General features: G+C 39.2%; 2 protein-coding genes across 4 annotated transcripts; one reads left to right on the forward strand and one right to left on the reverse strand.

The window, feature by feature from the left end:
• Positions 1-777: 777 nt before the first annotated feature.
• LOC117337414 (putative uncharacterized protein DDB_G0292636) lies at positions 778-7,049 on the reverse strand. Its single transcript, XM_033898392.1, has 5 exons — positions 6,949-7,049; positions 6,190-6,334; positions 2,546-2,637; positions 2,131-2,192; positions 778-1,283 (listed from the first exon to the last, which is right to left on the reverse strand). Exons 2-5 carry the CDS (start codon positions 6,257-6,259, stop codon positions 806-808), a joined length of 702 nt encoding a protein of 233 aa, XP_033754283.1. The 5' UTR covers positions 6,260-6,334; positions 6,949-7,049; the 3' UTR covers positions 778-805.
• Positions 7,023-15,298, forward strand: LOC117337412 (probable tRNA N6-adenosine threonylcarbamoyltransferase). Of its 3 annotated transcripts, none has more exons than XM_033898389.1 (8): positions 7,023-7,092; positions 8,892-9,017; positions 9,381-9,500; positions 9,646-9,747; positions 10,739-10,812; positions 10,936-11,393; positions 11,761-11,859; positions 14,505-15,298. In XM_033898389.1, the coding sequence occupies exons 2-8, from the start codon at positions 8,903-8,905 to the stop codon at positions 14,542-14,544; spliced, it is 1,008 nt and encodes a 335-aa protein (XP_033754280.1). In that variant the 5' UTR covers positions 7,023-7,092; positions 8,892-8,902; the 3' UTR covers positions 14,545-15,298. The 3 variants fall into 3 exon arrangements, with proteins under 3 accessions (XP_033754280.1, XP_033754281.1, XP_033754282.1); XM_033898390.1 differs by having other exon boundaries at positions 7,037-7,092; positions 8,895-9,017; XM_033898391.1 differs by lacking the exon at positions 7,023-7,092 and adding an exon at positions 7,175-7,291.
• The last annotated feature ends 3,050 nt before the right edge of the window (positions 15,299-18,348 follow it).

Genomic DNA, 18,348 nt, shown 5'->3' on the forward strand with positions numbered 1-18,348 from the left:
TTTCAACGTGGTCTTCGACCAGAGTACTGGAGAACTGGTTGTTTTAAAGAGTGCATTTTTGCGATTTGCGTCAAAAACGGTAAAATACCGATTTTATCTTTTGAGGTTTGGATACCAGTGTTATTCATTATATTGATTCTAGTACACGTATAATAATGATTTTTTCACAATTTAATTTTGGTGAAAGTTTAAATGCGGACACATGATCGGTTACGCGGTATACATGTACGAAGCTGCCTGGAAAAACACTTCTTCTGAAGACACCAACAGACAGGGTCATACCTGGGGGGGGGGGGGGGGGGGGGGGGGGGGGGGGATGTCAAGTGGGGACACCAACAGTCAGGGTCATACCTGGGGGATGTCAAGTCAAATCTAAAAGTCACAGAGTTATACAAAGTTAATTAATCAATTTCCTTTCTCATATTAATTGAGCCTTTTGGTATGCAAATAGGAGGTGTGCAGTCCATTCTTTAATGTGATGAAATCAGAAATAAAGTCTTGTAAATATTGATAAATTCCCAAAATCAGCTGGTTATAATTATTCAGAGTGATATGAAGTGAGAGCTTGAAATACTGAATTGTATTTCACTAATGTGGTAATTTGATGACATTTTAGAGTACAATGACAGATTATACATGTAACTACCGTGTACATCTTTGCTGAAACAAAACCATTAATACATCTCTCTGAAATCTTCACACATTCAGAAAAATCTAAACAGCATTTTCCTGTAGTTTCATCAACACTGTATGTAAAATAAAACAGTACAATTGTAATGATATTATACATTTTAATTTAATTTCTTTATTCCCTTTTATGTTTGGCCTTGTGATGTTTTTTCACTTTGCCATTCTCTCCTTTCTTCTTTTCCTTGTAATGTTTATTCTTGTGTTTTTTCCTTCTTTCATCAGGATCACTATTCTGTTTGTGTCTCTTTTTTCTATGATCAGTGTCACTAACATGTTTGTGGTTCTTTTTTCTATGATCAGTGTCACTAACATGTTTGTGGTTCTTTTTTCTCTCATCAGTGTCATTATTGTGCTTAATTTTTCTTTTCCTATCGTGACTATAATCAGATCCCCTATCAGCTATCCGGCCCTTGAAGTCCTTTCTTTCCTTGTCATAGTCTACACTGACATGAGAGGATTTCAATCTTTTCACTTTCTTCTTCCTGTGAGTTTTGTGATGTTTTTTCTTCTTGGATGATTTCGTTCCTTCATCTAAATCAGAAGAGTCTGATGATGATGATGTCTGTTCAATCAAATCCTTCAGCTGTTGAATTCTTAAACAAAGATAATTATATGAAGAAAGACGAAATGTCATATTTGACCTAATAGATGCACTATGCTTTTACAATAACACAAAAATGGTGTGCATAATAAAACCATGTACTGGGAAAACGTTCCATGTGAAATATGGGAGGAATAAAATGGGTTTTTCTATTGCAAATCTTTATTTAGTTCAATCTAGAGTCTAGTTAAAAGGCTGAAGATTATATTCACAGATCAGAGAGGTAACATACTTTATGTTTTTCCTGAAAAAAGTTGGGGGTGTGCTGGAGGGGCAGATGCATTCAATAGATCAAATACAGTAACAAATCATTGCTTAGAGATTTTAAACACTTACCATTCTATTATCAAAATGCTAAAGTTGAAAAGTAATTAGCGATATGAATGGATGCCTTCTTACACACAAAATTCTACTGCACTTCCAAAGTGAAAAATAATCAGTGTAAATATTTTTGTTTTAGTGTAATTTAAGACATTCTTCAATCACAATGCAATTAGCTGTTTGAGACCTAATTGTACACTAACAAAACATCAGGGATTTACCTTATAAAACAGTTTTCAGGGATATGTTTCCATGTGAAATATGTATAGACAAAAAATTAAGTGTCTTTCCTTTAATTTCTTTTTGCAAAGAGTAATCAGACTTTATTGACATATCAATGAAGTAAGAAACTTTATTATGGACTAAAATTAAATGTACCCATCCATTTTCCATCCTCTATCCCAAAAAGAGATGGCATTCACTAATAGGTTAAAAGTTAATAAGTTAAAATTGGTCATTTCTATGTATGTCAGAAGTTTCATAAAGAACACTAATAAAGAATTAATCATAATTCCTACCTTTCTTCTTTTTGTCTTCGTTTTCTGTCTTCTATGTACTTCCTCATTGGGTCTTCATGGCTCTGTGAACAGACAATCCCCAATAACTGAAGTGATGCCCAATGAACCTGCTTCACTCATCTGTCATTAAACTGTTTGTAGTTATAATAAACTTGAAATTGTTTACCCCAGTAAGTCATATATCATTTGTGTATTGGTTATGAGTCTTCATAAAGTTGTTTTCAGATTATTTTTCCCCAACACATTTTGCCTATGGAGCATAACATTATGGTAGCATGAATCAAGGTCAACAGTTGAATAAGTCCTTGTACTTTGAAAACTGATATTGTATAATGGCCTATAATTATCTAATACATTTTATGAGAACTGTCTTATTACAGTTTTGCAGTGTTCTCTTTAGTGTGATAAAACTCACCCATCTAAAGCGATCTGTCTGTGTTGCATCGCTGATGAATTTGGGACATTTTCTGTCACCAGCTCGGTGTCCATATCCCCGGCATGACCAACCTACACAAACAACCATTCCATACAAGAAACCCATGATAATAATTATCTTCATAATTCTATGATATTGGCAGTTTTCTACGTATAGAACAATCTTCATCAAACTATTTTTAAAAACCTGATAATGGACATACCAGGTAGGTGATAGTACTAAGAATCAATAATTAGACAGTCACTAGTAATCAGAAAATATAGGCTATATCTTGACTGCAATACATAGACCTCTATTCCTGACTCACATGTATACCTAATTCAACCATTACCAATGTCTGTACCAGTATGAGACACCCGGTATTGTATCACTTGTGTGTAGAACCATCTAAAACATTCCTGAACAAATATCACCAGGAAGGAAAAGTGAAAGATTCCTTACATTAGAGGATTATATTAAAGGAACCTCAAAGATTGTTGGCAGATGTTACATTTTACGCAAGGTGTTTAACTCATAAAACAAGTAACCCTTCCTGGTTGTAATCTCCCTGGTTCACGCTGGTTGTGATCTCCCTGTCTGTGATGGTAACCGTCCCTGGTTGTTATCTCCCTGTCTGTGATGGTAACCCTCCATGGTTGTAATCTCCCTGTCTGTGATGGTAACCCTCCATGGTTGTAATCTCCCTGTCTGTGATGGTAACCCTCCCTGATTGTAATCTCCCTGTCTGTAATGGTAACCGTCCCTGGTTGTAATCTCCCTGTCTGTGATGGTAACCCTCCATGGTTGTAATCTCCCTGTCTGTGATGGTAACCCTCCCTGGTTGTAATCTCCCTGTCTGTGATGGTAACCCTCCCTGGTTGTAAACTCCCTGTCTGTGATGGTAACCCTCCCTGGTTGTAAACTCCCTGTCTGTGATTGTAACCCTCCCTGGTTGTAAACTCCCTGTCTGTGATGGTAACCCTCCCTGGTTGTAAACTCCCTGTCTGTGATGGTAACCCTCCCTGGTTGTGATCTCCCTGTCTGTGATGGTAACCCTCCCTGGTTGTAATCTCCATGTCTGTGATGGTAACCCTCCCTGGTTGTAATCTCCATGTCTGTGATGGTAACCCTCCCTGGTTGTAATCTCCATGTCGGTGATGCTAACCCTCCCTGGTTGTAATCTCCCTGTCTGTGATGGTAACCCTCCCTGGTTGTAATCTCCATGTCTATGATGGAAACCCTCTCTGATTGTAATCTCCCTGTCTGTGATGGTAACCCTGCCTGGTTGTAATCTCCCTGTCTGTGATGGTAACCCTCCCTGATTGTGATCTCCATGTCTGTGATGGTAACCCTCCCTGGTTGTAATCTCCCTGTCTGTGATGGTAACCCTCCCTGGTTGTGATCTCCCTGTCTGTGATGGAAACCCTCTCTGATTGTGATCTCCATGTCTGTGATGGTAACCCTCCCTGGTTGTAATCTCCCTGTCTGTGATGGTAACCCTCCCTGGTTGTGATCTCCCTGTCTGTGATGGTAACCCTCCCTGGTGGTGATCTCCATGTCTGTGATGGTAACCCTCCCTGGTTGTAATCTCCCTGTCTGTGATGGTAACCCTCCATGGCTGTAATCTGCCTGTCTGTGATGGTAACCCTCCCTGGCTGTAATCTCCCTGTCTGTGATGGTAACCCTCCATGGTTGTAATATCCATATCCATGTCTGTGATGGTAACCCTCCCTGGTTGTAATCTCCCTGTCTGTGATGGTAACCCTGCCTGGTTGTAATCTCCATGTCTGTGATGGTAACCCTCCCTGGTTGTAATCTCCCTGTCTGTGATGGTAACCCTCCCTGGTTGTAATCTCCCTGTCTGTGTCTGTGATGGTAACCCTCCCTGGTTGTAATATCCCTGTCTGTGATGGTAACCCTCCCTGGTTGTAATCTCCATGTCGGTGATGATAACCCTCCTTGGTTGTAATCTCCATGTCGGTGATGATAACCCTCCTTGGTTGTAATCTCCCTGTATGTGATGGTAACCCTCCCTGGTTGTAATATCCCTGTCTGTGATGATAACCCTCCCTGGTTGTAATCTCCCTGTCTGTGATGGTAACCCTCCCTGATTGTAATCTCCCTGTCTGTGTTGGTAACCCTGCCTGGTTGTAATCTCCATGTCTGTGATGGTAACCCTCCCTGGTTGTAATCTCCCTGTCTGTGATGGTAACCCTCCCTGGTTGTAATCTCCCTGTCTGTGATGGTAACCCTCCCTGGTTGTAATATCCATGTCTGTGATGGTAACCCTCCCTGGTTGTAATCTCCATGTCGGTGATGGTAACCCTCCCTGGTTGTAATCTCCCTGTCTGTGTCTGTGATGGTAACCCTCCCTGATGTAATATCCCGGTCTGTGATGGTAACCCTCCCTGGTTGTAATCTCCATGTCGGTGATGATAACCCTCCTTGGTTGTAATCTCCCTGTCTGTGATGGTAACCCTTCCTGGTTGTAATCTCCATGTCTGTGATGGTAACCCTCCCTGGTTGTGATCTCCCTGTCTGTGAGGGTAACCCTCCCTGGTTGTAATCTCCCTGTCTGTGATGGTAACCCTCCCTGGTTGTAATCTCCCTGTCTGTGATGGTAACCCTCCCTGGTTGTAATCTCCCTGTCTGTGATGGTAACCCTCCCTGTCTGTGATGGTAACCCTCCCTGGTTGTGATCTCCCTGTCTGTGATGGTAACCCTCCCTGTCTGTGATGGTAACCCTCCCTGGTTGTGATCTCCCTGTCTGTGATGATAACCCTCCTTGGTTGTGATCTCCCTGTCTGTGATGGTAACCCTCCCTGGTTGTGATCTCCCTGTCTGTGACGGTAACCCTCCCTGGTTGTAAACTCCCTGTCTGTGATGATAACCCTCCCTGGTTGTAAACTCCCTGTCTGTGATGGTAACCCTCCCTGATTGTAATCTCCCTGTCTGTGATGGTAACCCTCCCTGGTTGTAATCTCCCTGTCTGTGATGGTAACCCTCCCTGGTTGTAAACTCCCTGTCGGTGATGGTAACCCTCCCTGGTTGTAATCTCCCTGTCTGTGATGGTATCCCTCCCTGGTTGTAAACTCCCTGTCTGTGATGGTAACCCTCCCTGGTTGTAATCTCCCTGTCTGTGATGGTAACCCTCCCTTGTTGTAAACTCCCTGTCTGTGATGGTAACCCTCCCTGGTTGTAAACTCCCTGTCTGTGATGGTAACCCTCCCTGTCTGTGATGGTAACCCTCCCTGGTTGTAATCTCCCTGTCTGTGATGGTAACCCTCCCTGGTTGTAAACTCCCTGTCTGTGATGGTAACCCTCCCTGGTTGTAATCTCCCTGTCTGTGATGGTAACCCTCCCTGGTTGTAAACTCCCTGTCTGTGATGGTAACCCTCCCTGGTTGTAAACTCCCTGTCTGTGATGGTAACCCTCCCTGGTTGTAATCTTCCTGTCTGTGATGGTAACCCTCCCTGTCTGTGATTGTAACGTTAACCCTCCCAGACTGAATTACCTCCCTGTCAGTGTAAATGACCACCTGTCTGACTGAAACCTCCCTGTCGGTGATACTAACCCTCCCAGGTTGTAATCATTCTGCTTTCAAGAAACATTATCTAACATTTCTGGAATATGTGCTGACTTACATTGTAGAGATTTCCGTTTCTTGTCCCTTTCTCCTACATCATCATTCTGACTCGAATCCTCTGTCAGCATTGTGGTTCTTCTAAATTAACACCTGTCTGTTGCCTTGTACTATTGCCATTGGTGTGATGCACCATGTATAACAGCCTGTTACACAGAAGAATACATGTAAAGTAGCATATTACAATCACATTATGTGACAACTATAATAAATCATAAATATATGGTTTACTTTATCAAATTACAATCACGCATGCACTGATGATATATATTTGAAACAAGCACTCACTACCCATGGCAATGAGGTGATCCTTGACTTTAAGCAATTTCTGAAGTCAACCCCCCATTTCTCAGAAATGTATCATGGCCTTCTGTTCAATCTCAAAGTGTGCCACTGTGTGGGGCAATTGAGTCATTTTGGGGAATCAAAAAACTTACTCTCAAGGGTCTACTGATACCAGGATATCTGCTGAGTTATTCAACAGAAATTAGTTATAAAATCATTACTTCTGAACATTTTACAGAAGACTAGAATATATTTGTTTCATAATTGTAAGTGTATAAGGTGTCACTGCTAACCCATCGGATGACTACTGCACTGTTACCCAAACCATCGCTATTTGCATGTGTTAATATTTACATGTACGTAAACTATCAGCAAAACTAATGATTTGAAATACTACCTTAAATAAACATATACATTTAGTACGTGAATATTTCATTGTGTCGTTGTTGACTGTAGCATAGCACACATAACCTACCCGACTTCACGCGTGTTGTTCCTGCCTGTGTTTTATACGGAAAGTGCAAGTAGAATGCACCCAGGTTGTTACTTCCGGTTTGTTACTTCCTGTTATAAACAACGAGCAATCAAGCACATGGGATAACGCTGTTGGACTCCTGATGTAATATACTTGCTGTCATTTCCAAATATACATCTTTTATACAGATTAATTGTTACAAAAATATTTACACTGGAACAATCCAATTGTAAACTGTTGTAGTGGCTTCCAGTGGCACAATGGGATTGTCTCGCTGTCACCTGATACAAGTCTGAAGTCGCCGGTTCCTCTTACCTGTGACACGAGAATACGTATTCAAAATGTATTATATATAAACTACGATATTCCATCAAAATATTTTAGAATGTAAATTACAATGTTAAACTTATATGTGTCGTTTTCAACATGGACGCGGTTTGGTTGTTTTGAGTAATATGACAAATTGCATCAGTTGACTACCACAACACTATGAATTAAGAATTCATATATATTCTGAAACTTCATGAGATCGAGGTATATGCAGATTCCATTGATAGTGTTGTGGTTGTTAACTGATGTCACATATGACCAAAAAAAACTAGCGGTGTTCAATAATCATTGCAACCCATTTAATTTGACATGAAATATAAAATATCCATCAGGACATTCAGTTGACCCTTGAGTGTTAGCAATTACAGAAGTCAAATCATTATTTTTCACAAATCGGAAGGTTCAAAATATAGTAATGTAAATATCCCTTCAAACATGAGAGTCGAATATCATTTTGGGGAGTCAAAAACATGCACTCAAAAGATCTTCTGGATGCCCTGTCCTTGTATCTTGTGTTTCACAAACTCATTTGAGGTACCATCATGAAATACAGTATTCAAAGTTCAGTCAAAGTAATTCTCAGGTGTGCAACAACCATACTGCCACAAGAGTAAAAATCATAAACATAAAGTTGGTAATTGAATTGATAAATAGTGAATGCCATTGGTGATGTGGCTGACTCCAATATGTCACAGAATTGATTATTGATATACCGTATAGCGGGAAATTTTAGCGGGGCTTTAATTTGGCGATTTGGCGGGTCCTTATAAAGATAGCCAAAATTTAACCCGTCAAATTTTAACACCGCCAAATAAAAAGACGCGAAAATTTCAATTTACCCAATAGTTTCCGTTCCGGCCGCCATTTACCTTTGATAACTCAAGAGAGTAACGACTGGTAGTAACGTTGGATGTTGCCTGGCAATTGTCGGCCAAAATGCCGATAGGTACATGCGAATAGCTAGTGAACAACTACTCACGATATATATAGCAACACAAGTATGATATATATCGCATCATAATTAATTTTTGTGAAAACAAAGCCATCTACCCATACCATTCAATGAACTGATGTTAATACTACTTGTAGACTAATTGTTTAACCTACCTGTACGTATACACATCATACAATAGATGACCATGGCGATATTTTACGGTTTATTAAATTATCTTTGTCTCTTGCTTGTACACATACTCATATAAACACTAATTTGACAAATCTACATGTATGTGTTCGTCTGAATTTTTTGGTAATAGTTTCCGGTTTCGAGGCAGAGGATCGATAATACACAAAACAATTAATAAACATAGATAGGATGTATGGACATAACATAATTATCTATAATTTATATACCGGTAGGTAATATATATGCTCAACGCCAAATTAAAACCCTAGATTTAAGGAAATCGCTAAATTTTAACACGCCAAAATTTTACTTTCAGTTTTCATGACCAAATCGCCAAATTTTATGACCGCTAAAATTTCCCGCTATACGGTAATAACAAAATCAAGCCATCACTTTACTCTACACTGTATATGTGTATAGCAAAAAAATAAATACCGTAGGTAAAATATCAATATTGACCCTGATACGTATTTGTCTTGCGTTGTAGCAGTGTCCAAAATGGTGATCGCCATTGGATTTGAGGGCAGTGCCAACAAGATCGGAATTGGCATCATCAAAGATGGCGAGGTATTATCTAACCCACGCCACACTTACATCACACCTCCAGGACAAGGTATGTCGTCCACCCCTCCCGGCGGTAACGTAACAGATCATTTTACCATATCAGGGGAGACTACCCTAATTGTTTCATAGACTTCCACATATATGCCATAGTGAGGTCCCTTCTTGTTGAGTGTAAGATAAATGTTGCCTGGCTCTTTTATAGTAAGTAATGAAAATGTTTAGACTGTGGTACCACAGTCACTAGCCTCATCTGTCAAAATAACACTCATTATATAATGGGTGTATTGACAAACAAGGCTAGTGGTTATGTCTGTTAAAAAAGAGTTTGTATCCAAGATATTCCGCTTTTTAAGGCAGTGTTACACATAAAAACTGTTTGTGTTGATATTTGTGTGTTTTCTGTAATATTCAGGATTCCTTCCAAGAGATACTGCCATACATCACCGTAAACATGTACTGGATGTACTACGACAAGCCCTGAGTGAGGCCAACCTTGAACCCAAAGATCTAGATGTTATATGTTACACAAAAGGTAATACAACCTTCCATATGACACTGGTGTTTTTCATCTATCAGTGATTTACTGTGTTTTTCATCTATCAGTGATTTACTGTGTTAAAAAGAAACCCCTATAAAATGATGGTCTAAATTTATTTCAATGATGATTTTTATTACAGGCCCAGGAATGGCTGCTCCTCTGGTATCTGTTGCAGTAGTAGCCAGAACAGTTGCTCAGTTGTGGAGGAAACCTATCATAGGAGTCAACCATTGTATAGGACGTATCCTTTAATTGTAGGAGTAACCCATTGTACAAGGCATATTGTTTTACTGTAGGAATAACCCATTGTTTAGGGCATATTGTTTTAATGTAGGAATAACCCATTGTTTATGGCATATTGTTTTAATGTAGGAATAACCCATTGTTTAGGGCATATTGTTTTAATGTAGGAATAACCCATTGTTTAGAGCATATTGTTTTAAATGTAGGAGTAATCTGTTGTATAGGGCATATTGTTTCAATGTAGGGGTCAGTCATTGTATAGGACTGACCTTTTATTAGCTTAGAAGTCAAACTGGGTACTGATATTTACCCCAGAAGGCACCTTGGATAGAGTACAACAAAATGTACTTATATGGATTACCTTGACCTATTTTCCAGGTCACATGGATCCAATTTTGTTTTTGAAAATTGAAAATGTTCTTCTTAAGTTTCAGAAGACCATGAGGCCTGATATTTTGCCAGCAAGTAAAGTACCATGGATAGAGTGATATAAAGTTTTCTCATATATATTTAGTTTCATAAGACCCCGGGCCCTGATATTCGGCCAGTGAGTACATATGTACCTTAGATAAAAGGCTATTAAGTTTCCTTGAACAAATGACCTTGACCTATTTTCAAGGGCACAGGGGTCAAAGATGTAAAAATCTTTTAGAATCTTCTCAAGTATGTAAGACCTAGATTAGCCAGTAGGTACATGTACCTGGGATGGTGTGCTATTAACTAGTATAAAGTTTTCTTATATAAATGACCTTGATATATTTAAAGCTACACGGATCAAATACAGTGTATATTGAAAGTGTATAAGAATATTCTTTACAATATGTAGAATACTAACTTACTACATGTCCTGATTCAGGTACATACAAGTTTAATTTACAGGAACAGACCGTTCATATGGAAGGTCAAAGTACAAACGTGCTTGGTACATATTTTAATTCACATATGCCTTTGGTAAAAATATGATGTTATGAATTCTTAATGTCAGCTAGATATAGAGATGGGACGCCTCATCACAGGAGCAAACAACCCTGCTGTATTGTATGTCAGTGGAGGTAACACACAGGTAAGTTAATTACAGGTTATCATTAACAATGATTTATAATACTCGCCAATACCTACATCTATTACATAAAATGTGAATGTCTGATGTTACAGTTAACACCTGTTCTATTGTTCAATCCTACAGGTGATAGCCTATTCCCAACAACGGTACAGAATCTTTGGCGAGACCATAGACATTGCTGTTGGCAACTGTCTGGACAGATTTGCTCGGGTTTTAAAGTTGTCCAATGATCCTAGTCCAGGATACAATATAGAACAGCTGGCAAAAGGTGGTCAGAAATTTCTAGAATTGCCCTACACTGTCAAGGGCATGGACGTGTCCTTCTCTGGACTTTTATCATTTATAGAAGAGCGAGCTGTAGGCCTTGTAGAGAGTGGGCAGTATACACCCGAAGACCTCTGCTTCTCCTTACAAGAAACTGTGTTTGCCATGCTAATCGAGATCACAGAACGAGCCATGGCACACTGCGGATCACAGGAAGTCCTCATTGTAGGTGGCGTTGGTTGTAATCTTCGTCTACAGGAAATGATGGGCAAGATGGCAGAGGAAAGAGGAGCAACACTATTTGCCACAGATATGAGGTATTAGGTTACTTCGGAATTTAAAAAAAAAACTTAATTTTGAATATTTATACACATTTGCTGTGATTTATTAAGTTTATACACCATTATGTTAAGTGACTTTCAAAGAAATTCCACGGTTCTAATTCTCTATGACAGTTTTTCATTTTCTCTCATGATTTGAAATTTCATGTTTCACCAGCTTTCTGTAACATTATGTGGATTTAAATTCAAATCTAGTATAGCCAAAACTGTGTTGTAATTAGCCTTTAAACAGCCCTAATTATTTGATTGCAAAGTTAAATGCATTATTTTTCCCAGATATCATAATACAAACAGGATGTTATATGCCCCTCAAGTTCCATAGTAAAGTTCATCTTTGTTACAGGTTTTGTATAGACAATGGTGCTATGATTGCACAGGCTGGCTGGGAGATGTTCAGGGCAGGAATTATCACACCACTGGAGGAGACATTCTGTACACAGAGGTACATTATAATATTTCTAACCTTTAACTATTACAAGAAGGTGCAATTAGAACATAGCCTGACATCCTCAATTATAGGTGTTTTATTAACAAAATTTTAATGTTTTGAAATAAAAAATCTTTCAAATGCAGGTAGGGCGTAAGAATTGTACCTTCTGCCCCCATTACATGATCGTAAGAGGCGACTAAATTTGGGATCTTATCTTTTCTGTTCTTTCTTAACAGCTTCCTTCTTCCTAATGTCTCCCTTGACAATGCCTCACTTTTGGCCTTTAGTTGAGCGTTCGCCCCTGTGAGGAAGGCTTTGGGTTCTGTCCCTCTGGCCGAGACATACCAGAGTCTTTAAAAATGGTAGCATTACTCCTGCTTAGCGCTCAGCATATTAGGAGTGGGACGACTGGTTCGCCCGTTATCAGTATAATGTGACCGGGTGGGGTGTCCTGTTGGGTGTCTTCGGCAGTATGCTTCAGGTAGCACTATAAATCGACAAAAGTTCCGGCCTATCACAAGGAGACTTAACACAAACATACCGCAGCCTCCCAAAACACACATACGCCCTCGCCACATGCATGCATCTTGCACACACGGAAGGCCGTCCTTAAATGACCTTAGCTGTTGATAGGATGTTAAACAAATAAAACCAAAACCAAAATTAACTTATAAGATGTTGGTACATGTATATAAAAAGCCAAGGGATTTTGCCTTGAGGACGTCAGGTTGTGTTGTGATTGCAACTCCCAAGTCATAGTTTCGGTTCTATGCTATTGCTCTGCATACCGAATGGTGTCCACGCCTAGACGATAAACCGAGCATACCGAATGGTGTCCACGACTCCACGCCTAGACGATAAACCGAGCATACCGAATAGTGTCCACGACCCCACGCCTAGACGATAAACCGAGCATACCGAATGGTGTCCACGACTCCACGCCTAGACGATAAACCGAGCATAAAAACACAAAGAAACAAGGCATTGGCTATTCCTCTTCTACGACCTAAAACTATATACAGTTATCTATATTTTGTGTGAAAGCGTACATTTTTCCAGACACAAAATGGCTTACAATTACATGACCGTCTCGGATTTATAGATGAAGATTTTTCTCTAGTAACAGTTGAGTGATGAGATCATTTCATAACATGGATGATATTGATGTACATTCCACTTAATCGGGTAACACATAATAGGGTATTTTGTTTATTGGGGTAAAAATTCAAAAACCAAAACCACTATTAAAGTGGTCATTGTCACATAATAAAATATTGGAAAATATCAAACTTCACACAAATATATTTCTTGCTTCCTAATGTCCATTCCTACTTTCACTGACTTTATTGGACATTCTATTGTTGCATTTGACCAGGGAAATACTTGTCTAAAATAGCCCTGTCTACATTGTATATATACATGTACAAAAACAACTAAAATGTATATACTAATGTAGATGTATATCAGCAATGAGGTGACATGTAAGATTGGTTTTGGTGGATTTATGTATGTCGCGCCCAGTCCTGGATCAGATCACAGTACCCAGACTATTAACTACATGTATATTTTATCTAAACAATGTTTTATCTAAAATCAATTGTTTAATTTAGTTTATAAGAAAATTTAAAGTTCTTCCTTTCATTAAGCTGATATTGAGATAAAACATATGTTCTAATCCTATGTGGGTACAAGGAAACTGATCTGGGACCAAGCTAGGCACATTTAAACATACACTTTCACCTAAACCTGAACTACGTAATCATTTGGTATCACATAGGTTGAGGTCTTCTCCGTTTCTAATTTGATGACATTCGACCTTTCCTCCCCAACAATATCTTGAGAGGATGTCTGTGTCATAATCATCGGACTCCGATTGCTGTTTTCTTTCAATCATGTTTTTGTTCGGCGATTTTTATTTGCATATAGACCATCAGTTTTGGTACTGCATAATGAGATTCAGGAGCCTTATATGGGAGCCTCATTTGTGTGTTATCTCCATTTATTTGCACAATTGCACAATTTTCAGAATCCAGCATTATGTGAAATTTTGATTAGGGATATCGACAATATGTTTTCACTTCGTTCATTTTCATTAGAAAGTTGTCATTTGCTTCAGCGATGACCACCTTTATCATGTGGTGGTAGGTGCCCATATATCAAAAAGGAAAGAAATATTATTACATTTTTACCAGTGAAATATCATATTGAAAAATATCACTTTTGCTGATTTGACCAATCAAATTAATGATTAGAAAATACCAAAATAATTGACCAATCAGAAAGCCCAACATATATGTCAGCACCTGGACAGGGGAAACTACTTTTTTTGTTTACAAATTATCGCTGTAGGCCTAGTTAGCATACGGGGTAGGTTTTTCGTTGATAAAAAATGTAATAAACAGAATATATATCAGTGTCTTCAATAATACCAAGTATATTTCACTCGTGCGGCTAATATTTTGGTATTTTTCACTCGTGCTGCGCACTCGTGAAAAATATCAAAATATTAGCCCCACTCGTGAAATATATTTGGTATTACTGAAGACACTGTTAGATATCCTCTATTTATCAAGACCCAATAATGGCAATATAACAACTCTGCACACCTGATAAGCTCTTATATGTGCAATACATGTTTTTGTTTTGCTTTTCTTCAGGTTCAGGACCGATGAAGTAAAAGTAACATGGAGAAAGTGACTGTCGATATCACTGATCATGGCATGAAGAAGTGACAGTCTGTATTGAATTTTTGACAAACAAATGAAGCAAGTGACCTTCAAGCTATTGATCAGAACCTCATAATGGACAGTGTCAAATTTATCTACAGTTATAATGACTTGACATGGAGGAGCTATCACAACTGTCCCTAACAGATGTCACATGTGGATAGTTTATAGCTTCCTGTTGATCTAATACAAGAGATCTATGTTCTCCTAATGATTTTTCACAATAATTCTTATAGGGTGATTCTGTTTATGAGTATGGGAGTTATGTCCCTTCTATTGGTTTTCCGTCTATAAATATGGTCAGGCACACAGCGAGGCCCATGATGTCCATCCACATTCAAGGTTAGCACCGGTTTCATTCATTGGTGTGATCCCTTGGACCAGAGTTGTTCATTTATGAAATAAGGAAGGACCTCAAGGTTATTTTTTGTCATTTTCAGATGAACATTGACAAAGAATTTCAAGGCCAGTGCTGGTCGGTCAAGTTTTATGCCTGATATATTACGTTTGAAGACAGATGTACTAGTGTGTGAGGATAAACACATAGGCCCCAGGTCTAGTAATCTTACAGTGTAACCATTAGGTGGTAAATCTTTGCTTTGATAGCAAAGGTATGTGTTTGTTTCATTGAATCAATTAATTATAGCAATCTATACGATTAAGTTTTCTTTATATGTAATAAAGATAATAAAGTGTGACAGATATGCAGTCTCTATTCCACTTAACAGTGTCATGAATGTTGTTATTTTATGATCAATAGGTAGATTAGTTATATCAGAGATGAAGATGGTCATGTGAGTAAATATGATCACAAAAATACCCTAAAATCAATTAAAATTTTTTTCGATTTTTTGAAAAATTTTTATGCATATAAGCGGGAGTCGGTGTTTTAGTCGATGCAAATACACAGGATTGAAATACAAAGATAAAGAAGAAGAAAATCGGAACCTGAGAATTTTATGCAAATAAGCGGGATATTCAAATAACCGATATGCAAATAAGTGGGCTCCTCTGTATATATACTGTACAAAACTGGCTGCTGATTTTATTATGTGTGTAATAAGTGGAGAAATATTCCACATGATGGAAAACAATTGTGTACCCTAACAGTGTTATGAATGAATGTTTCACACCTCTAAATCCTAGTGATAATAATAATAATAATATTACTGGACGCAGGCAATATTAGCCTATATATCCAGATCGAAGATACAATGAGATTTTTCCCGAAATATGTATCAGTTCGTTATTGCCTATCTCATGATTATAAAAACATTCAGTTTGCCCCCAATGCTTATCCAATCGGGATTCAAACATTTTGATCGTTGGTGACGTAACGACAGCATTAGGAAGAGAGTTCCAATGATTAACAACCCGCTCACTGAATGAATATTTTCTCAAATTTAGTCTACTTATACCGGATATTGACCTTTAAATGAACTTTGGCTGGAGACAATGTCATGATACTTACTGGTGCTGCTCCATGATACTTACTGGTGCTGCTCATGATACTTACTGGTGCTGCTCATGATACTTACTGGTGCTGCTCATGATACTTACTGGTGCTGCTCATGATACTTACTGGTGCTGCTCCATGATACTTACTGGTGCTGCTCCATGATACTTACTGGTGCTGCTCATGATACTTACTGGTGCTGCTCCATGATACTTACTGGTGCTGCTCATGATACTTACTGGTGCTGCTCCATGATACTTACTGGTGCTGCTCATGATACTTACTGGTGCTGCTCCATGATACTTACTGGTGCTGCTCCATGATACTTACTGGTGCTGCTCATGATACTTACTGGTGCTGCTCCATGATACTTACTGGTGCTGCTCCATGATACTTACTGGTGCTGCTCCATGATACTTACTGGTGCTGCTCCATGATACTTACTGGTGCTGCTCCATGATACTTACTGGTGCTGCTCATGATACTTACTGGTGCTGCTCCATGATACTTACTGGTGCTGCTCCATGATACTTACTGGTGCTGCTCCATGATACTTACTGGTGCTGCTCCATGATACTTACTGGTGCTGCTCCATGATACTTACTGGTGCTGCTCCATGATACTTACTGGTGCTGCTCATGATACTTACTGGTGCTGCTCATGATACTTACTGGTGCTGCTCATGATACTTACTGGTGCTGCTCCATGATACTTACTGGTGCTGCTCATGATACTTACTGGTGCTGCTCCATGATACTTACTGGTGCTGCTCATGATACTTACTGGTGCTGCTCCATGATACTTACTGGTGCTGCTCCATGATACTTACTGGTGCTGCTCATGATACTTACTGGTGCTGCTCATGATACTTACTGGTGCTGCTCATGATACTTACTGGTGCTGCTCATGATACTTACTGGTGCTGCTCCATGATACTTACTGGTGCTGCTCCATGATACTTACTGGTGCTGCTCATGATACTTACTGGTGCTGCTCATGATACTTACTGGTGCTGCTCCATGATACTTACTGGTGCTGCTCCATGATACTTACTGGTGCTGCTCCATGATACTTACTGGTGCTGCTCCATGATACTTACTGGTGCTGCTCCATGATACTTACTGGTGCTGCTCATGATACTTACTGGTGCTGCTCCATGATACTTACTGGTGCTGCTCCATGATACTTACTGGTGCTGCTCATGATACTTACTGGTGCTGCTCCATGATACTTACTGGTGCTGCTCCATGATACTTACTGGTGCTGCTCCATGATACTTACTGGTGCTGCTCCATGATACTTACTGGTGCTGCTCCATGATACTTACTGGTGCTGCTCCATGATACTTACTGGTGCTGCTCCATGATACTTACTGGTGCTGCTCATGATACTTACTGGTGCTGCTCCATGATACTTACTGGTGCTGCTCATGATACTTACTGGTGCTGCTCATGATACTTACTGGTGCTGCTCCATGATACTTACTGGTGCTGCTCATGATACTTACTGGTGCTGCTCCATGATACTTACTGGTGCTGCTCATGATACTTACTGGTGCTGCTCCATGATACTTACTGGTGCTGCTCATGATACTTACTGGTGCTGCTCATGATACTTACTGGTGCTGCTCAATGATACTTACTGGTGCTGCTCCATGATACTTACTGGTGCTGCTCCATGATACTTACTGGTGCTGCTCCATGATACTTATTGGTGCTGCTCATGATACTTAATGGTGCTGCTCCATGATACTTACTGGTGCTGCTCATGATGTTGATAAGCTGACTCTTGCTACATAAAAAAAAAGAGAATAATTACACTTTTTGTTGTACAAAATTTTAATGTTTGGAATAAAAAATCTTTCAAATGGTCATTTTAAAATTGGTTTGATAACCAGCCATCACTTGCCAGTCTGAAATAGAATTGGTTTTATAACCTGCCATCACTAACCAGTTTGAAATAAAATCGGTTTTATAACCATCCATCACTAACCAGTTTGAAATAAAATCGGTTTGATAACCAGCCATCACCTGCCAGTTTGAAATAGAATCGGTTTTATAACCAGCCATCACTAACCAGTTTGAAATAAAATCGGTTTTAGAACCAGCCATCACTAACCAGTTTCAAATAGAATTGGTTTGATAACCAGCCATCACTAACCTCTGTATAGTATGCATTTCACACGTCTTATTTCCGATAATGAGGTTACGCAGTGTATAATAGGACATGCAATGACATTAGGAACTCTGTTGTGTGAAATGACAATTAACACTGTAACTATTCTGATTCTGTGATAGCAACCACAACCTCACGGGAATT

Source organism: Pecten maximus, chromosome 11 (assembly GCF_902652985.1).
Source record: "Pecten maximus chromosome 11, xPecMax1.1, whole genome shotgun sequence".
Classification (NCBI taxonomy): domain Eukaryota; kingdom Metazoa; phylum Mollusca; class Bivalvia; order Pectinida; family Pectinidae; genus Pecten; species Pecten maximus.